This window comes from Astatotilapia calliptera, chromosome 18 (assembly GCF_900246225.1).
Source record: "Astatotilapia calliptera chromosome 18, fAstCal1.2, whole genome shotgun sequence".
Classification (NCBI taxonomy): Eukaryota; Metazoa; Chordata; class Actinopteri; order Cichliformes; family Cichlidae; genus Astatotilapia; species Astatotilapia calliptera.
The window spans coordinates 25,036,437-25,058,453 of record NC_039319.1 but is presented as its reverse complement, the minus strand read 5'-3'; the positions used below and the strand labels follow the sequence as shown (position 1 = coordinate 25,058,453).

Below are 22,017 nucleotides of genomic sequence, written 5' to 3'. Positions count from 1 at the left end.
CTTTCTGCTTCATACTCACCCCAAAGGTGCCCTGGACTGCCTCCAGTAACAGTGCGCCACATATTTAACACCCAGATGCAGAGTATTTTCTCGTTCAGAAGGTTTTAAAAGTCACACCAGATGCTCACTATTTAACCCAGGGAGTTAACTCTTGCTGGGATATGATCCAGAATAGTGTCTCCTTCACACACACACACACACACACACACACACACACACACACACACACACACACACACACACACACACACACACACACACACACACACACACACACACACACACACTTTTCCCTGCAGGCAGGTAAAACACACAGTGCAGCTTTGGCATATTAAATTACTGCTACAACAAACTCCAGACCATGAACAGCTTTTAAACTCTAAAACAAGAGCCCAAAGAAAAAGGCTGAGTTGTAAAGGGGTCGTTTTCAAAGGCTGAATATGAACACAAAGTAGCCAATACCAGAGCCTGTGATGCCTGATCGCTCAGTAACAGAATGGCAGCCTGGAGACAATAAAGCTGTGTCTAAAAATTGACCAATAACATTGCAAAATCAATGTTTAAGCTCAAAGAAACCCTATTGAGGATGCAAAAAACAACAACAAAAAAACAACAACTAATAATGAAACCAGCGCCTTGAGCACATTTTTAAGCTTTGCCACATAAAGTGAAAAAGAAAAACCACCAACCAAAAAAATCAAACAAAAAAAACAAGCTTATTTCCCACAAAATTGCAGCATGATACATCATAATGTGAATGACAGTAGGGCGGTGATAGCTGTAGTATGCTCAGCACCTCATCTCACAATCAAAACTGCATCAGGTACCTCGTTCACATTCATTCTGAATGACAGCATCGGAGCAAATTGTGTCTGGCTTTAATCTTGGGAGCAACGTGTCTGGTGAATCCTGATGAAGCTGCGTCTTTGCTACAAGCTCTTTAGAAGCTCGTCTAATCAAAGCTGCTCCATGCTGCTAGCCTGCGGCTCCACTCTCGACAGCCCTCGGGGGGATTAAAGCTGATTTCCCTTTTGGCCAGAGTCACACTTGTGAGGGTCCAACTTGCTCTGGCGCAGGGTGAGAGTACTATCCTTGTCACTGACACTTTGCTTACTGTTGTTTGATGCTGGGCATGTCTCTGCGGCACCCTGGCTCATCTATCACAGTAACTGTGAATGGCATATGGGGACAGCAGAGAAACAGAGGAAGGCTACTCCCAGCCTCCCCCTTCTTTCACTATATACTTAGTAATCTGCGCTAACGCTGTTCCCTGAATGGAGACCTTGTGTTCTGAGGCTCCAGATGGGCAAAAACAACACAGCGCACACTCTCCAGTGGGATTGAGCTGAAAACTATAAAACAAGCTAGGAAGACTGTGAGGACATTTCTGATTTTGTGCAAAAGGAGACTCAAATGTAAATGTTTTGATAGCACAGTATTTGACTGTCAAACTATCAGCGCTAAATAATTAACACTGTATTGTTGATTTTCTCCTTTCTTAAGCAATTTTCAGGTGCTTTAAATCCATAAAACTACACCAAAGTCTTGGTAAAAACACTTATTTTAATTGCACATTGTGTATGTACAGCACAGTCTTGGACAACAAACCACACACTTGATGTAAACCAATCCAGCTGACAATGGATACAGGCCTGTTTTGTGGCAAGGAAATAGTACAAAACATCAAATGGAGGCGCTTAACTACACAGTTTATTTGCCTCGTACTCCATATAGTTTGGTTGTCTGGCACTGAAAGTTTGCAGGGCAGTGAGTATCCTGGTCACATCGGCACTGGACAGTTTGAGTCTGTGGCGGAGCAGGCAGGCGAACAGATCCACGTGAGGGGCCCCCGGAGGCGAGAGGCGGTTGACCCTGTAGCGCAGCTCCACCAGCTGCAGCAGGGCCGAGTCCTGCGATCCCTGAGTGTACGGGTAGTCTATCTGCAGAATCAAGTCCTGGATCGCCTCGGGGTCAAAGTGCACGCTGTAACCGAACAGCTGCATGCTGTTCACCTTCATGTAGCCGATGTTGTTGGAAGGCTCCACTTCCTCCAGAGACTCATAGTACAGTGTCATGTTCCTGTTTCCTCCTGTCACTCCCACAGGGTCCCTGATATTACTCCTCAGGTAGAAATGAACTGTCTCAAAAAAGCTCTTCCATCTGTTTCCCAGAGTCAACGTCCAATTATAGCAGTCCAAGGGGATATCCAGCTTGGTCCGCTCCCAGTCGGGGTATCCGTGCTGACCTATCGGCATGGTCCAGCTCTCCGAATGGCTGCCCCCAAAGGGATTCACAAACAGCGACAGTGCTGGCTCAAAAGTGCTGTTTCTGGTGAGGCAAAATTGTAGCGTGAGTCCGAGGAGCATATGAACACGGTTGGACTTGACCCGGTTGCTCTTGAGCGTGAGCAGCATTCTTTTCCTCCACGAGGGATCAAACCAAGTGTTTACACGCACGTCGTTGCTCACAAACACAGCATGCAGGGCGATGCGCGGGTCACGCCGCTGGAGCAGGTAGCGCAGCTCCAAATCCTGCAGATCTCTGTCGCTCTCCAAACCCAGATAGGGGTCGGTGGGGTCAGGCACGGCTGACCGGCATACTCCCTGGGTCAGCGTGAAGCCGGGGTTACAGCTGGAACATCGAGTTCGGTTCTCTGTGGAACATGAGGCACAGCGGGGACCGTCACCCACCGAGCAGGGGATCAGACCCTGGCAAGGTGGATGGTTGTAGGGGCAGGAGCAGCTGCGGCTCTCATCGCTGTAAACACCAACCTGATTGTTCTCGCTGCAGTACAAGACGGAGAGAGCGTAGCTCAGCCAGAACTGCAGAGGCCTGAAGGAGAGACAACAAGTGTTTCAGTACAGCTTCAGGGATACTGCTGTATTGGTTATTATATAATAACTCATTTGTCTTTGTCACTTTGCATCTTTTTCATGTTTTTGTGATTATACAACAAAGAAAATGTTTTGCCTAAGAAGATTAATCAAGCTTTGCACAAACAATGTGTTGTTTTGATGTGCGGCAAAAAACAATTTGAGCCAAACTCGGGCTCAGCTGGAGTCATAACAGAAAATCAGATCAAAATGAATATTGTAATTTGCTGAATTCTCATTCTGTGGTGCAGCCACTACTCTTATTTCTATCTCAAGCTTAGACTACTTTTAGAAATATAGCCACGTAGGAACGCTTTTCAAAGAGCCCTATTATGTGTCTCACAGCATGAATTTGGAGATTTTATTATGTAGAATCAATAATGTCTTAAAAAAGATTCTGTGAAACTGAACAAATCTTTGCAAGTAAGTGACAAATCCAATAATAAAAGGCTGTGATCTTCAGGTCTTTGGGGGGCACGGCATCAAAAAAGCGAGGAAAAGCTCTAAAGATGATTCAGTGAACACAGTTCATTACTGCATCAAAATTCAATTCGATTTTATTTATAAAGCACCAAATCACAACAGCAGTCGCCTCAATGCACCTCAATGTAAGGTAAAGACTCTACAATAATAGAGAGAAAACCCCAATAATCAAATGACTCCTTATTTGCAAGCACCTGGCAACAGCGGGAAGGAAAAACTCCCTTTCAACTTGAAGACATCTGCAGGAGAAACAGGCTCAGGGAGGCCAGGACCAGTTGAGAGTATGCAAGTAATAACTCTATCGTGCAATAAAAGTCATATATTAACAAGGTCAAGGGACCAAGGACAGAAGTCGGACAATTTCAGCCTGAACAGGTAACCGGCTAGTCCTTCACGCTCAACACATGTACAGCAGCAAGCAGATAGCCATGCTAACGCGTCATTAGGTAAAGACACAATGAGGAGGTGGTGACCTTCACACAGCTGAACATGAACATTTCAAAGAAGCAAACAAAGGCAAAGTGGATAAAGCTAAAGCTGTCTTGAATTCTGAGTCAGCCGCAAGCTAGCAGCCTCGATATGAGCATAGGATCAATGCAGTTATTAGGAAAACTACAGAGACGAGTGAAAAAGAGAAAAGGGTTGATTTCCTCCTATCTTGTGATGTTATAAAGTAAATATGACCTTCTTCTACAAAGGAGAGTTACCACCTGGCATTTAATGAGCCCACAGTTCAAAAGTTGAAGAGGTTCACTGGTGATCGTGGCACAGGTGACTTGCGCATCTGTGAAACTGCCGTTACTGCTGAGCAATATATGCAGCCGTCTTTTCCAGGGACTGTCTTGCTGATTTTAGCACGATAATACCAAACTCCATTCCTAATGTTGCTATAAAAATTGTCTGTGTGCTGAAGCGAGATCTTCTGGAGCATTAAGAAATGAAACAATTAAATGTTGTTTCAGCAGCAGGGACACAGTTTACCTGGCTTCAAATTGAACAATGACAAAAAAAAAAATTATTTGCCAAAACCTTTGTACCATTTTCAGATAAATGTAGGTTTTTAATGATTTTCAATGCTTGTGTTTTTATTTAAATTTTAACAGCATCCTGCTACTAACTTTTTGAAAACAGTGTAATTAAATTGAATGAGAGGACGCATACACACACACCAAGAAAAATGATCTTCCCGGTTATCCTAAACTACTATTGAATTTCTTTTTTACGAGCAGAAGGAGTCTGATAAAGAGTGTAATTGGATTGTGGACTGAGGAGACAGTGTCTGTGTTTGAGTAGTACACTGATGGATCGTGTCATTTAGTTAATTTCCCTGCCAGAAATAGCTATCAACACAGAGTGTTCATAGGAGAGGCATAAATCTGACTGGAGTTATGACCAACGTGGTCTCTGATAGGGCTGCTCGAATAGACCGTCCAAGTGGCAGTGCTGCTGATACAGCAGCTGTAACAGTAAAAAGAAAATATAGGAATTATATATAAGCAAACTATATTACTGTCCACGGGTTCTGATAAAAAAAAAAGAAAAGAAATGAGATGACATGAGAGGTTTAAAGACGCTGGATTGATTGTGATGTAGTTTGAACCTGCCGACAGTGAAACGTGGCCGTTTGGCCAGCTGGGATTCCGTTCGTCTTTCTGAGGCTGGAACAGAGAAGCCGCTTCCCTCCTGTCAGCACTTTTCACCTTACTCCACGACTACTTTTCCCTCAAGTGCCTTCTAATAAGTACCGTCTCGCTCTGCTGCTTTCTTTCACTGCCTGGTGCATAAATCATTTTCACAATTATAAGTTTTGGGGAGCACCTTGGCTTAACGGGCAGCAGCATGAATACTCCTCCCTCATGTTCCTTGCTTGCTTCTTACCTGGGCCTCTGCTGGATCATTTTGGGTTGTTTTCGGCACCTCTTGCTAAGGCTGAAGAGCTTGTTAGCGGTGCGGTGCGCTCTGGTGAGAAGCTGGTTGCTACTGGTCTCCAGCTGCCTGTATCGCTGTAGGAGGTTGGCATCCATCCTCCACAAGTGCTCCACGACAGATGTGTTTACAGCGAAATGGGTTGGCAGGTTCCCAACGAAGCTTTGGAACTCCTCTGGTAGGAAGGAGAACATGAATAAGTAAACTTTGCCTGTGGCCATAAACCGCAGGGTGACAATATTAAAAAAAAAAAACAAAAAAAAAAACAAAAAACACACAAACGCATCCATTCCTCATTGTTTGTCCCTGAAAATCAAACAACCCAAAAAGGAGAAATAACAGCTGCAAAGCGCGGCGTGTTTTGATCTTTTATGCCTCTTTTTTTCAGGAGGGAACAAATGATTTTCATATTCTATGTCACACCTGTTGTCAGAATAAGTCACTGTATACCTTTAAGGCAACAAGTCTTATTAGAGAAATTGCTGTTTCTGACATTATTAATATGAAAGGGAGACATTTTGCCGCGTTAACGAGAAACGAGCGGTGCCCCTGATTAAACTTCTTTGACATTTTTTGATGCCGGAGGAAACTTATATCATGAACTGTGTCACCTCTCAGTAGTACAAAAAAACGACGCAGTGCATCCTCTCTGCCATTCTCTTTATACGCCCTTTCTAATCTCAAATACACAAAGAGACACAAACCCAGTGCACTCAGTGTCGACATCACAGGCAACAAAGCTGCGCTATAACTTTCTTCAAACATCTGAATAACCTACAGCACTGCAGTGTTTTGTGCTGTGATACAGTGGGCTCTGTTTTTAAAGCCGCTGCTGATTTTGTGCCGACGTATATCTGTGTAACTGCAGGGTAAGTGTCAGTCAAAGCTGCTAACTTCCTCTGCGATGGTTTTGTGTTTACGGTAATTACAGTCTGAAAAAGAAAGAAATAGCACATTATTACGTGCTTGGACAGAGGCCAGGTTTTGTGCAATAGCTTGTTCATTTGTTTATGTAGATAATTTTTTATGAGTTTTTTTGTGCACAGAGCTGAGAAAAATGTTTGTTCGAATCAAGCAGTTCAGTGATTTCAGGTTTTATAGGCTGTTTTCCCATTGTGTCTAAATGGACGCAAGATGAGTGTCTCCCCAAAGGGAATTACTGGCATTATTTTAAAGATAAAATTTATGAAAATTGTACAATGAAGTAAATTTAATAGGAAACAATCAGCCTGGCTCTGTCTAAAAGTATTAGTATCTGTTTTAAGGACCTCTGCAGGTCACCAGTCAAATAATATCTTGTTTTTTGCGTTAAAACAACATGTAGTGGATTTAGAGGGTCGCTTGTGAGACTATTCCTAGACTAAAAAAAATACAAATCATGTTTGATATTTCCTGTACATGTTTTTATGTTCACAGCACTTTGATGAGAACAGATGGATTTAAAAGAAAAATCACTAAGAGCAGCCCTAAGCAACTTGAGAGCATCAAAGCCGTCATTTGATTTGACACAATGACTGACAGGTCTCTTGATTTGAAGTCTGGCAGCTGTCAGAGTTTGACAGCTAAGAAAGCATTCTGAACATAAAACAAGACTTTTGTTTTAAGACTAAACTTTAAAGTGTTTTGTTCTTGAGGAAAAAAAATGACCTTAGTCCCAAAGCACGTACTTTTGAGGAGGATTTTAAAAGCCACTGTTCCACCCGTGTGTTTTCTTTTTCTTTTTTTTGTGAAAGCACTTTTCAAGCTGACATTTTCAAGTCCCATTTTGAAGGAATTTCTGACTCACCAGATTCCTCAAACTCCTTGTAGGTCAGCCTCCAGGCGTCTCTGATGCGCAGCAGGTTGTTTTCCAGAGTGGCCAGGTCAGAGCGAGGACAGTTACACTGTGGGAAGTCCACGCTGCAGTCACACCAGCAGTCACTGTTCTTGCAAATAAACTGGCCCTCAGATTTGCAGCCAACGTAGTTGAGAGCTGCCTGAATGAAGCGGCTCCGCAAATAGCCTGGAAGGATGACCTGCAGCCCTGCGGAGCACCACAGACGAGACACACGAGGGAAAAAATTAATAAACTATTAAACATGTGAAAGAGCGGCTGATTCATCCTCATAGAAAAAGCAGTCTGAGTAGCAAAAGTGAAAACATTTGAACACGTCTTGTTAGTTGCTGTAGTTTACTGTTGTCTAAAAATGATTAATCTTACATACATAATCCTGCGCTGTACTTCCAAGATAAACAAATATGTATTAATCCACCATTTAAAGCAGTCCTCTAGCCTGTTTGACTCAGCCTTTTCAGACGTTTACTTACTACTAGAAAGGAACAATTAAAAAAAATGATAAAAAAATAATAAAGTAGTTCTGTATTTTCAAAGATTTATATCTTTAGTATTAAACAGTGGATTATTGTAGATTGCAGGAAGGAAGTTGGAATGAACAAATATGCGAATGTCTTTTTTAATGGTTATGTTGATGCAGCCTTGCATCATATGTATACCCGGAGCAAGAGGCAGGGTACACCTGGAACAGGATAGGCTCTCCCGCTACCCTGATTAGGATAACCTGAAGACAGCGGATGGATATGCTGATGTAGCCTTCATTAAAGCATTAAAGCAATTTTCACAGTGTGGGAAATAAGCTTCATGGATCTCTCAGGAACATTTAGTAGCTATAAATAAAATAAATAAATAATTGAAATAATAACTACTGTAGCTATTTAGCTTAGCTTAGGGAGGCGATAACAAGCTTGGCTATATGTAAAAACCTCCACTACTGGCACCTAATCGTTGTCTCATTACTAACGATCGGTCATTTTCGACCGGCACACCAAAAAAGTACAAATGTTGAATAAAACATGCTAAATTGTATGCAGACTAATACAACTTATTTTATGTGCCGAAATCCTTTTTTTTTTTTTTTTAAAACATGGAGTCTTAGATCAGTCTGATCAAATTAACTATATTTTTCTGAAAAAAAAAGAAAACATGAGGGTTAATCACAAATGACTATTCTGCAAACTGTTTGAAGTCTAGATGAATCACATGATGACCACAAATTCTGACTTCACCCTAACTCAAAGGCTCTGACTAATCCTAGATGGCTACCCAGGCGAGTGAAGCCTAGAATTTCCACTAGTGACCAGTCAGCAATGATAAAGTGATTCACAACAAGCGAATTGCTTTCTGTGTGGACAGCTCTTAACTGTCTGCAAAATGTGCATCAGCATCTTTAAATTCAAATGATCATGAATCAATGAAGCTTTCTAACGTGTGTTTAGCAGTGCGATGGCTGCAGTTACAGCCACACAGTGGTAATGTCTACCAAACATTAGTGTTACAATAGAGACTTACGCATAACACTACACTTTCATTTTAATGTCTTTAAATACAGGATTTAATTTAGAGGGTAATAAAGAATTGGTTTTGGTTTAGAATTAATTTACTTGTACAATCGCATAATACTGTATTCTAAAATAAGTGCGCACGTTGTAGTTTACACTGTTATGTGTATGATTTACTCTTTGTTTTCTGAGTGACCTCAGTGGCAGCTGCTCCCACTCCCTTGGTTGATGAGCTAAGAGGCGGAGCAAGCCTATATGAGACCTGCAAATTGGGTCATACCACAACTCTGGATCATGGGGGGGAAATGGAATTAGGGGTTTTTGTGTTCTACCCCTTTGTGTTTATGTGGGCTGATTTAAGTTTCCCCTTTGACTTGTTTAGGGAGTTCAGTTTGTTTGAGTTAGTAGTATTGTTGTCAGCTTTTAAGTAGAGTTCTGTTACTTTGACCTCTTTTATGGGCCCAAGATTTAGATTTTTCTGTATAATTTAACCAAGTTTGTTTTTGGGTAAATTTAAAAAAAACTTGTTTTTGGACTTTAACCTGTGCTTGACTTTCCTTCACTGCTCGGTCCATCACAAGCAGTGAAAGTGAGCGTGTTTCAGTTTTTTAGTGTAGTTTTGGTGCTTAAACCCAACCAAACAGCAAGTAAAACTGAAGTAAACACTGAATAAAAGTGACATTTAAAGCACTTCCACATGATACTTCAGTTCCAGTCTTCTGATTAACAAAGACCATTTGATCTGCCCGCTCATCTAGACTTTGTTCTTTTAAGTGGAAACGTTCCTGCATGTCGTTACATGATTCAATCAAATGGAAGGGACAAATGTCCAATACGATTATTTAGTTGGAGGACTTGGTGGTCATTATCATGGTTAGAGTTAGTCAGTCGGGGAACCCTTGGATATTCTGCTGATTTTTTCTCTGCTCTTTCCAACTGGAATGCAAGATAACCGGGCAAATACTTTGTATTCTGTCTGAGCTAATAAAAGGTTAATTAGTTTTGTGATTGCATTTCAGCAAATACCCTCTTTCAGTCTTCAGACAGTTTACCTACATGTAGCCAAAGCCCGCTCAAATTTTATTGAACCAACAGAACGTGCTCTGCAGATGAACTACTGGCTCCCAAATCAATCTTAAGGTTAAAATTTACCCTGCAGCTGAATCTTGTTTTCAGGACTGTGAACCAACACAGAGCTGACTGTGTCCAGATTGTCATAGTTGCTGCATCCGAGCGGCCCGGTTCTTGTTTCAGTCACCTGGAAGCACATGAAGAGAAAACAGTGTTATGAACGCTCGCTCTGTCAGCAGTCGCCCCCGTTTTCACCCCTCCATCTGCGTTAATAGGTAGAAAACAACTGATAATCTTGGTTCTGCATGGATTACTTGAATATTTTCTTTTTCTAAAGAAAGGTCAAAAGAACATAAAAATCCTCATCAAAGATGCATTTTATGTCTTAAAAGAGCTTGGTATTCAATGAGTCACGGTGAAGTAACACTGAAAAGGTCTTCAATTAGAAAGCTTTCTCTCCTCACACAGAATAATTTGTTCTGATGTGAGGGAAGGAAATCAACTTCCCTCTGACTGAAAAACTTTAAACTGACTCACTTCTCTGCATCTCTAACAGTAAACAATCCCAATGTTAAAGCTAGAAATTCAAAAACACATACACGCATATCGGGTATTTATATCTTGTGGGGACCAGTGTTGGTCAAGTTATTTGAAAAAAGTAATCAGTAACTAATTACTGATTACTTCCCCCAAAAAGTAATCCCGTTACTTTACTGATTACTTATTTTCAAAAGTAATTAATTACTTAGTTACTTGGTTACTTTTTAAAAACACGATTTACAACCTGAATAGGTGATAAAGCGATAGCTCTTTCAGCCCAATTCTACTTTTTCTACATAATCCATCATACAAAATGTAATCAAATGGAAAAGTCTCCTTTTTTAAAACTTGTTTTATTAGTTTTAATCTTTTAACTTTATGCATCAAGCAAAAATAAAATTATATGCACCATTCTCTGACTTGAATAAATTAGTTTAACATTTAAACCTATTTTCTGCACGTTCCAGCACATAAAATAATTGTTTTTTTTGTGTTTACACTCAGTCTTTCAAATAAATGCAAGTAAAACACAGCAGAAAATAAATAAAATCAAAGACTCAGCAGCCCTTTTGCTCTATTTTCACCTGTAAAGCAGGACTGTGGTAGGCGGAGGTTTACCCTGGTGCAGGTGTGCTGCAGCGGTGTGGAAGAATCCGCGAGTTTCTCTGTGAATTTCCCATTATGTCATAGCGCACTCGGTGCTTGCTTGGAAGTTTAGGGGTTTTTTTTCGCTGTAAAAAGACGTTTTCTTCCCACGCACAACGGACACTAATGTTTTTGTCACTTTTTATGGAATCAAACTCAAAGTAAGGTCAGTACTTCCACGCTTTAAACGCTGCACGCTCATACTCTCTCCCACAATCGATATATTATCCATTGTTGATCTGCACACAGCTGTTTTCACGAATGTCGCACTTGCTTACGTCACTGTCATAAGACATTCTCGCAAAAAAAAAATCACGGTTTTAGTAACGCAGTAACGCAGCGTTCCTACGGGAAAGTAACGGTAATCTAATTACCGTTTTTGCAATAGTAATCCCTTACTTTACTCGTTACTTGAAAAAAATAATCGGATTACTGCCCATCTCTGGTGGGGACATCTAATTGACATAATGCTTTCCCTAGCCCCTTACCCCAACCCTAACCATGAAAAATGAATGCCTAACCATAACCCTAAACCTATAACTCAACTGTAACCCTGTCACTAAAACCACATTTTGAATCTCAAAAATGCCTTCAAACTTGCAGGGACCAGGATTTTGGTCCCCATAAGTATAGTAAACTTCCTATTTTTGGTCCCCACAAAGTTAGGAATACACACACACACGCACGCACACACACACACACACACGCACACACACCTTCCCATTTCTCACCGAATTTCTGTTACCATCTGTGATTTTAATGCACGGCTATTTATCTCATAAAATCTAGTGTTCATCTTCTTCTGCTCTCCTCTCTTTCTCTCACACTGATCTTCAGTCTGCCTAAACTCCACACCTGCTGCAAAATGGCAAATGAATTTATGTCAGCCTGGCTGAAAATTAATGGAATGATATCTTTAATCCATCAAGCTGATGCATAACCAGAGGAATGCGCTCTCATTTTGGGAGGGCACTTGTCTTCATCAGTGGCTACTCACTTTAGCATCTACATTTGCCCCTTGGGCTGATTAATGCGCACACCCTAATAGCCACTTCAGACGATAAAATGGATGATTGGTGTTTCATACAACAGGACACACAACCGCCCCTCGCTTCGCTCCCCTCTTTAAAGCTTGCCACAGAGTGCGGGGTAACTTAGAAAGCCTGCTTCGTGCAATACTGCTTGAAGAGTCACTTAATTAGGGTGTTATAGGTGGTCAGCTATAAACAGTCAGACGCTTCATTTTTCAAAATCTGCTGTTCCCGTTTTCCTCGCATGCTGAGAGATTTTCATGATAATAAACCACTGGTGAGGGGAAAAAACAGGAAAAACAAATTTGAAAGACTTAGTGCTACCCTGCAGTCACAACAGGTGAATCTCCTAAGTGTCAGGCCAATTCTGTAAATAAGCATTCGCTCTTAATCCTACCTGATTAAATAAGTTATGGGAGAAAAGTCCCTGAGCTGGTATTAAAGGATTTATTAGTGTAAGTTGTCTTCAAGTTGAGTTAGCCAAATGTCCTGAATTAAAACTTTCTTCTGCAAATGTGTCAGTAATCCTAAGAAACATCTGCAAGTTGATATTTAATTTTATATTATTTCATACTTTCATAACAATGCTTCATCTGTGGTGAATTTAACTCCATTATATTTATTTTAACCATTTAATTTTTACCTTTAATCGTGATCATATATTAAAATACAGCAGCAAGGAAACTGATCAAAAACTAAGTAATTATTCTGTTGTTGAGAATAGAATAGAATAGAATAGCCTTTTATTGTCATTGTACATGTATAACAAATTGTAACTTGTTTTCTACGATTTTAGCAACACAGTACCTAATGAAATCAAATGATTTAGAGAATCTGGAGAAATCTCTGTGTGCAAGAAACAAGGCCCGAAATCAGTATTGGATACCTGTAACCTTTAGGCCTGCAGGCTGCACTGCACTAACAACAGGCCTGATTTTGCCATGGAAATCACTGCATGGGCTCAGGACCGATTCAAGGAAACACTGTCTGTGAACACAGTTCATTGTGCCATCCACAAATGCAGGTTAAAGCTCCATCAAACAGACAAAGACACAAAATGAGAACACAATCCAGAAATGTAGCCATCATGTATTCAATTCAATGTTAGTTATATAGTGCCAAAACACAATAACAGTTGCCTCAAGGTGCTTTATATTGTAAGGTAAAATCCCTACAATTACACAAAGGAAACAGAAAACGCCAACAATCATATGACCCCTTATGAAGAAGTGCTTTGGCGACAGTGGAAAGGAAGAACTCCCTTTTAACAGGAAGAAATCTCCAGTAGAACCTGGCTCAGGGAGCGGCGGCCATCTGCCACGACCTGTGTGGTCAGACGACTCAACACCGGAAATTATTTTTGGAAAACATGGATGCCGCATCATCACTGAAGAGGAGAGGGCTTGCACATCCGGAAAGATGCCATCAGTGTTTAAAAGGTATACGCTAGTTTTAGAACAACATATGCTTCCACCCAGATGATGTCTTTTTCAGGGAAGGCCTTACATATTTCAGCAAGACAATGCTAAACCACATACTGCATTTGTTACAGCAGCATGGCTTCACAGTAGAAGAGTCCAGGTCCTGAACTGGCCGACCTGCAGTCCAGACCTCTCCAGCTAAAAACATCTGGCATTCATAATGAGCTAATATTTTTCTTAAAATGATACATTTTTCTCAATTTAAACATCTGACATGTTTTCTATGTTCTATCATGAATAAAATGCGGGTTTGAGAGATTTGCATATAATAGCATTCTGTTTTTTCTTTCCATTTTAAAGAGACTCCAAACTTTTTGTTTGTTTGCATTCAGCATGTCTAAGATCATGTAGGCATGTAAGCATATGCTACAAATGACTAGGTCAAAGTGGAAATACTACAACACGGGGTTACATGGATACTGTAACTTAAAAGGAAACTAAAGAAAAAAAACACCGCATTAAAAACCCCCAGTATTTCACTGGTCCATACTGACCCACGCCGGGTCAATTTAAGCCAGGCGACGAAGACAGAAGTTATTTTCTTTCTCCCCAAAGTCATTCCCCGAAGCCACGTTCACTTTAACAGAAACCAAAAACCCACCCAGCCCGACTCCCAGCTTCATATCAGGCTTTCCCTCATGCAAATGCTTGAGGCTAACAAACCGCAAGGCAGGAGAACAACACGGCTACCTTCAGGCAGTGAATGTCTGGCGTTTCATTTCCCAGCAGATTGCTGCTGTATTTACAATTTCCCTCCTTCAACATACCCGTATGGCAGTGGATGCGATTTGGAGGTGGTGTAGCCTCCGCAGGGTGCTCTCTCTGTCTGTGAAGTAGGAAGCAGCCAGCTGGTGGAGAGTTTCCAGGGTCACGGTCCCTGTAGTATTTGAGTTCCTGTTGCTGCCCCGGCTGCCCTCGCCCCCTGAGGGCGAAGACTCCTGGCTGAGCTTCCTTTTGTCCACAAATATTGTCAAAGACTCCTCCCCTGGTAACATTTAGGCAGAGGGATGAGAGGTTCATTAGCTCCAGCAGAACGCCACTAATCACCTTTCATTAGTATCTTTTCAGACTAGATAGAAAAGCACAGTAGTCATTAAGTACTGTGGGGGAACTGATGGTTTGGATGATTAGAGGAAAAGGCACAGGCAAGGTCTCTGCATCTATTAAACTCCTGGTGAATAAAGAGAGCTCACTCACCGTCGTTAATCAAATTTCCTTAATTATTTCAATTATTTTAATTATGATGGAAAAAAATGACTTGGAAAACAAAATCAGGTTAGCGCCGGGCTGTTCTTAGATGAATTCTATATAACGGTCAAATCACCAGCAGTGAGAAGAAAAAAAGACACGTTTGATTAAGTATAAGATTTATAGATTCACGTGCACTTTGGAAAGTCAGCCCTGACAATGAAAACTGCAGTCTTTTTGTGATGCCGTTGAACTTCCTACCCTAGTAGTTAATTTCTTTCTGCAACTCACCTCATCTTCCTCCTGTTATATTTTCCCAGGTCTTTCTCTCCTATACTATCTGAACAACGTTCACCAGAGAACAGATTTGAAAATAGCTGCATTCACTACTGAGTCAAGAGGACATTAATAAATTCTTTTACTTTCCCTCAAAAGCGTCTCAGATTTGAGCCAGATGAGGAATGAGTGCCTTTTGAAGGGAGCTGCAGGTGCTCTTCAGCGAACCTTAACAACATGCCGTAACTGTCACAGCAGGTCTGAGTCACTTTATCTGTACTTACTTTATTGGCACTGTTCTCCAACTGTTTCCTCACCACTAGCGCTCGAAAAGCATCACTCCGTGCGGCCTGACCTTTGTAAATTTGAAAGCTTCTGTGATAATTTGTATTTAAACTTGCAGGGAAATAAAGCTCTTCGAATTAAATTTAATTAAACTGTCAGCGCAGCTGAACCTCTGTAAGGAGAGTACACTGTCAGTGTATATGAATATGCCCACCTCCAGTCAAACAAGGATCAATACAAATTTTCCTTATAATAAGCCAGACTGTTAGTCTTTCTTATTTCCCTACAGATGGGATTATATGTGCCTCAGAAGAGCCACGCCAGTTTAACCTGCCCTCACCTCCCCCATATAAAATATTCAATCATTCATCTGATTCTGTTTCTGCTCATGTCTGGTTTCCAACCAGGCAGCTATCCTCACATATGAAGATATTAAAAAGATGTTAAAAGATGTGGCTAAAAAGCCCTGTGAAAATGTGGCATCTTATCTCATCTTATGCTCTTAAAAATCATCTAGAAAGATGATGAGCATTTTTCTTTTTCCAAAATGACACAAAACTGTTGCGTTGTTAAATCACATGTTTACGTTTTCTGATCTGACCCTGCTTTGGTGAAGGCTAATAATCGTTTTCACCCAGTTTGGTCTGCTGACATCGTCTTAACTCTGAACACTGCTATAGCCGAGTATTACAGCAGCAGTTATATGAAACGAGTCACACTGATCAAGCATCCCTTGTGGCAGGTGGTTATCAAAACTCTTACATGTGATGATTGCAAAAATAACAAGCAAACAGTCTTATGCTTTGAAGATCCACATTTTGTTGATGCATCTATCCACTCTGACCTCTGAGACAATGCATCCTGCAGACCACAGTGCTGCCAAAAAAAAAAAAAATCTAATAACACAGTTCACCTGAACTTGAACTCATTCAGTTTTTGAGCGATGTAGCTGATGTTTGTAGGTGGTAAAGGTGACTCTGGGTGAAACTGACGTCTGGTACATGAAGTGTTGATAGTGTTTATTTTATCAGGAAGCTTCTATATTGCCTTTTAGGAGGACCATTTGCTCAGTATAAACTGGGTTTCAGTCTATCTGACAAGAACTTCTCAAAGCACTGGGAATTGTGACTTGTGTGACGTTGTTATACATCAACAACACTTTGCGACTATTGCATCTTTGTGGGTGGGTTTCATGACGAATTTCTAATAATTTTGTAGACACTAACAGACAGAGTGCATGGCCAGTGTTGGTTTTCGACCAGTTGCTGTATTTTGGGGCGTAAGAGAAAACTGCCAGCTACTGTTTTTTAGCCAAATACTTCCCTCAAATCAGTGCCGTTCATTTACAGCATGCTCTGTGATAGCAGTTAGCTTAAGAAAAGAAGAGAAAAACTAATTGCTTATAAATGACAGCATATCACAGCAGTGACAAACCTCTGTTCACGGAACCGTGCCGGTTTGGCAGCTAAACAAAAATATCATATCTGTCGTTCTCCCGCCTACCACAAATCACTTGTTGTACGCTAATCTGGGGCGATTTGATTCCTTTTTGTACGCCAAAAAACACTGATCCAGAAAAATCATTACATGCTTTGTTGATTCAAAAGCAGCAGACAGTAAAAAATCTGTGCCCCATATGCTAGAAAAAAAAATGAACAAAAATCACATTAGAGGCTATGTGGATCAGGCTCGCTTTGAAGCTCAGACTACTCTACTGTACCTCCCAGAGTGGCGGAGAGGAGAAAGTGGGTGCCGTATTTCTTGATTAGACTCTCTGTAATCATCTGAAGGGTTGGTCTCCTCCCCAACTGCCGGATGGCGTGCACAAAGTCAGGGTCGAGGGGCAAAGCCAAACCCCTGCCGCCACCAAAATTGTCCAGCTTCTCCACAGCCAGGCTGTTCACCTTCCATCGACCAAATTCCCTAGAAACACCACACACACACACACACACACAGGTTTGCTCACTCTGTTAAGGTCTTTAATTGTGTGTAAGGCCCCGGGCTGCTATTTAACAAGCTGCGTTGAGAGGAAAGCAATATTTGAAAGTGTGTTACCCTCACTGAGGCACACGCTGCTGTATACTTATGGCTCACATACATGGTGGACACAGAGGAAGCAGTAACGCCAAGCGATGAAGCTGTAATGCTCAGCGGAGCTTAACAATATGCCTCTGATGTACAAGAAACTACCCTGAAAAACCTTTTTTCTATTTTTTTTACTTAAGGGATTATACGGCAAGTAGTGATTGAATGTTTATCGATTGTCAGATTTTTACCAGGCAATTGTAAAAAAGGATGTTATATAAGACAGCTGTTTCTTTCTTCTTTCTTTTGGCCTTAAATGCTCTCATTTGAAACTCATGTAACAGTATTTATTATATAAGAGTGGATACATTATATAGATTGTAGCAGTATTACAACAATCGGTTCTGCTACTAGCACTGGGTTTAGCAGCTATGATTTAACCATTCAATCAGCACTTTAATAGAGCACCGCTCTATTAGAGCTCTGCCAACTTGCTAACTAGTTTTAATGCACTTTTAATCCAAGCAAGAAGGTTTATTTTTCTGTTTATTTATTTATTTATTTTTTATGGCAACCCGAGGCCTTAGGCTGTGGACAGCAGACTGTTAGCGGATTTAAAAAACAAGACATAGTGTGCACATTTGTCTTAATCTTTGGACATAAGTTGCTGGTGGTACAGCAAATATATTTGGAGTGCAAATATATCACTGATCTCAACAGATTAGCAGCACTCATTCTCAGAACCATGATAAAGTAAAAAAATAATAGACCAGGCTGACAAAAAAATTAAAATATGAATAGATAGCTTTTCAACCTGCCTATTTGTTAAATCTTAAAAGCTTGGAGATTACTCTGGTTCAAAAGTAATAGTAATGCAGCACAGATTTATCCTCATGTTCATCCGAAAATCAAACGTGTGGATACCCTCCCCCTCCCCCGTGTATAAGTGCACCAAGTTGAGAATCACTGTTACAGTTGACCGATGTCAGCTTTGAGTAACCTGCGCCTGGGTACAACAAAACTCGTTGGGTTCCAAAGTGGCAACCCCCACAGCATCAGGAAAGGTGCAAAAAAAAGAGAAAAAAATAAAGAAAATAAAGCCCCACGACATCAGCTGCCATGATTTGTCACCCCGTGCCCTTTAGACACGAGCCTCGCTGAACTCTAGATACTCACAAACCCTCGCTCTCCATTCCCCACAGCCCCTCCCTCTGCAGCGTCAGTTAACATCCACCTCTCCCACGGTGCTTGCCTGCTGCTCTGTGTACCTCCCTCTCCTTCTGGGAGGTCATCAAATCACTGCCATGAGAAAAATGATCGGCAAAGAAATAATTGGGGGAACCGGGACTGTGTGGAGTGTGTCATTACGGCCAATCATCGTAACGAGTGGACAGGATGAGTGTCTGTCTCTGGTGGACAGATGGATATTGCAGATCTAGCCCAGGGTTAGCCTACAGCTACTCCATCAGCATGCACTGGTGGAAAAACAGAAGCGCTGTAGGAATGGGCTGGCTTATGTAAACGTGGAGGCTTACTGTACGCATAGAAAGCAATCAGAAAGTGATGAAAACACTTTATTGGGGGGTGGGGGGGTTGAAACTATACAGGAGCAGCTGTATGGGGGGGAGCTAGCTGACAGCGTAATCGCATGCTTTGCTTCCACATGACTGACAGCCACGTGAGCTTTAGTATGGTGTGCAGCTATTACAGAGGTCAGAGCAGAACTGCAATTTAAATCCCCCGGCACTTTAACACAGCACACCTATAGAAAATATGAAGTGTCTACAGCATTGTAGGGAGTGCATAAAATACAGTTATTATAAAAAAAATGCCTTCAGTGTTCCCACAGTTTATTAAATGCCCTCCCTTATCTCTAAACCATTAAATAAGTCACATTAGGCAGAGAGGATGAAAACTGCTTTAAAAAGACTCTCCTGTCAGTTATCATCTTGTTACAGCAGGTTTTTATCTCAGTTAGAGTCATCCTTAAAATCCTTAATCCCTAATCCTAAAACCAGCCTTTGGCTTAAAATATGTGAGCAAGGCATCTGAGAGGATACAGGGCTGACTGCTGTAGGGTGAGAGATCCTTAAGAGGTGAGATGTCAGCCAGCCATTACCAGTGATGAGTGCCTTTCCAGTCCAAGCTGTCTGCTTCTTTGATACTTTTTTAATGATTTCCAGTAATTACTGGAAACAAGGAAGCTCAAGTCAGAGGACTCTTGGGACATTGTCACACCGGGTCCATTGAAAAAACACAGGTGTCACGACGAGATAAACACCAGAGTCTTAAAGATTTCTGGGAAAAGATAATGGAGCGATTGATTTATAGCACAGCTAAAGATGCACACAAAGTCTTTCCTTCACTTTGCTAAACCCTTGGCGATTTTCTTCTTCTTTTTGCCACAGAAATGAACATTTCTTCTCAAACCGACCCCGCAGGACTGCAGGGACAGTGACAAAATATCAACACACACGGGTCCTCCACACGAATTATAAACACAAAATATAATTCAGACCTTTTTACTGCACGTCTGCAACTCAAACCCCCGAGCCATGAAGGGAATGATCGATAAATACCTAAAAGTTAAATCAGAGCAGAAATATATTGCTTTAGGAAAAGTTTCTGGAAAGGCAGCAAAGTGCAGCTGGCAGATACTGCAGGAAGTCCCTGAAGGGATGAAGCTCGACTGTCCACGCACAATCCATGGCATTAACTCTTGCTGCAGGGGTCATTTAGAAACACCAGCAACAGCAAAAAGCACCAGGTTAAAAAGAAGAAGATAATAAAGAAACAAAGCAAAAGAAAGGAATAAATGCCTGCTGTTATTCAGATGACAGATGAGCTTTCAGCAGGAAAGGGCCCTCTGCATGCTTACAGCAGTTCTTCTGATTTGCTCATCAGCTTGCAACTAATTTGGTGCAGGTGCGGTACCTGTGAGAGCAATCCTGAGAGTGTGCAGGATTGCATTCCACACACACTACAGCAGCTGCTGTCACCGATAAGTTGCTCTCTTGCTGAAATTGCTCATCAGTAAAATTATCCAGTAACACCTCTGGAATGAAAAAAAAAATGGCAAGTAGCCTACTTATAATCCATACCTGAAACTCTCTCACACACAAAACATTACACGCGTTAAACACACACACTTCTCACCTATAGATCTTGTATCTGGTGCTGAAGCCCTGCTGGTACCTCTCCGCAGCCTCTGTGTACTCCAGTGACTGCTGGAAGGGGCCCTTATCCGACAGCAGCCAGCCCAGGGAGCCGGGGGAGCCGTCGCCTCGTCCGGCGGCTGCGGCTCCAGTGGCAGTGGCGGCCCTGGAGGTCCAGCAACAGCACCAGCAGAGCCAGAGGCTGAGAGCTGCCCCCTCCCATAGCAGAGACAGCCGCTTATGACTGATTCTCTGACAGCTCATGCTTCACCCAGCGACACCTCATTCTCTCCAGACTGAGAGGAGAGGACAGATAATCAGGGCTGAAAAGTAGCGCGTCACGCTGATCTGGAGGTTTGTCGGAAAAATTATTTCAAAGCAGTGATACCTCAGAGTTAATGAACAAGAAATAATAGCAATTAAACGTTTTTCCTTCTCCTCCTCCTTCTGCCGAAGACACACTCACCTGATTTGCAATAAGAACCAAAAGGATGCGCCCGAAGATGAACTCCTGCGATCTCGCCACAGCCAAGAATAAAAGCTCTCCGAATCAGCGATCCGACACAATGAATGAATTCGTAATGTGTCCTCTCTTCACAGAGAGCTACTCCAACTTGGGTATTTTTCTGCTCCCGCCCAACTTTTTCTCTCTCTTTTCTTTTCTTTTTTTTATTTTATTTCGGAAGACGTTGCTCCAGCATCCGCGCATCCATCCGCTCCTCGGTGAGAAGTTGAAGCGGCGGAGGCGGTGAGACGGCGGAGTTCATTGCGAGGACGTCCGTGCGGTCACAGATAGTTCCAGAGGTTGAACAGGGGGGGGGGGGGGCAGATTTAAACAGAGTGAGTGGGACACCCTGTAGCTCTGTTTGATCGCTAAATTGTCTGTTTAAAAAGATTTAAAAGAAAAAAACAAATCTTGACAGACGCTGTAGGCGCTTATATCTCCTCTTTGCTGTGTGTGAGCTGGTGGATGAATGAGTGCCTGCTTCAACAAAGAGACCTTTTCTTCCCTATTTTTTTTCCAAGAGAGATAGCAAGAGGGCGAGCAAGTGCATCATGATGAGGCTGGCAGGGTAATATATACAGTATGATCACTGAGTGTACTTAAGTTTGGAGATGAGTGGAGTGATGATGCATCAGGACTGCATCCATCACTCACCATTATCTTCACTTTATTCATTATTATTTCCCATCACAGCTTGTCTCTCCCTGGGTGAATATTGCCCATTAAAGGTCTTTAACGGAGTCTGATAATAGGCTAATTATCTCGCGGTGTTTCTTTTGTCCCCCCCCTCTCCCCTGACTAGTTCTGTGCCACAGCTTCAGGGCCTGCAGCTTGCATGACTAAATGGCACACACACTTGCACGTTGCTGGATTTGCCGGGGAGAATAATTACAGGCTATTATCGGGGAGCAGGTTTCTTGGGTTGTGTGATTCAGGTTCAGGGGTGCACTCGCTATTCCACACCAAGCGTCATAATTTTGAAAATAAAAAATAAAAAATACAGCTTCTCCAACAAAAATGGATGTTTCATTTCCAGAAGAAGGAGAGGAAATGTTCGACCTGTGGCTTGCAAAATAATTGTATTTTGAATGTTCAAACCATTTGCGAATGAACGTGAGATTTTTTTTTAATGATGGTTTTTCTTTTATGGGACATATGGAGCTTTGGATCCTCCCCCTTTTTCGGGGGATCCGGTCA

At 41.8% G+C, this 22,017-nt stretch overlaps 1 protein-coding gene across 5 annotated transcripts; it reads right to left on the bottom strand.

Annotated features, from left to right (window-relative positions):
• Positions 1-1,543: 1,543 nt before the first annotated feature.
• On the bottom strand, positions 1,544-21,370 carry LOC113010577 (BMP/retinoic acid-inducible neural-specific protein 3-like). Of its 5 annotated transcripts, none has more exons than XM_026149700.1 (8): positions 20,782-21,370; positions 20,317-20,663; positions 16,856-17,058; positions 14,154-14,371; positions 9,771-9,876; positions 7,069-7,305; positions 5,235-5,457; positions 1,544-2,832 (listed from the first exon to the last, which is right to left on the bottom strand). In XM_026149700.1, the coding sequence occupies exons 2-8, from the start codon at positions 20,577-20,579 to the stop codon at positions 1,698-1,700; spliced, it is 2,385 nt and encodes a 794-aa protein (XP_026005485.1). In that variant the 5' UTR covers positions 20,580-20,663; positions 20,782-21,370; the 3' UTR covers positions 1,544-1,697. The 5 variants fall into 5 exon arrangements, with proteins under 5 accessions (XP_026005485.1, XP_026005486.1, XP_026005489.1 ...); XM_026149701.1 differs by having other exon boundaries at positions 20,317-20,611; XM_026149704.1 differs by lacking the exon at positions 20,782-21,370 and adding an exon at positions 20,095-20,215 and having other exon boundaries at positions 20,317-20,377.
• Between the last annotated feature and the right edge of the window lie 647 nt (positions 21,371-22,017).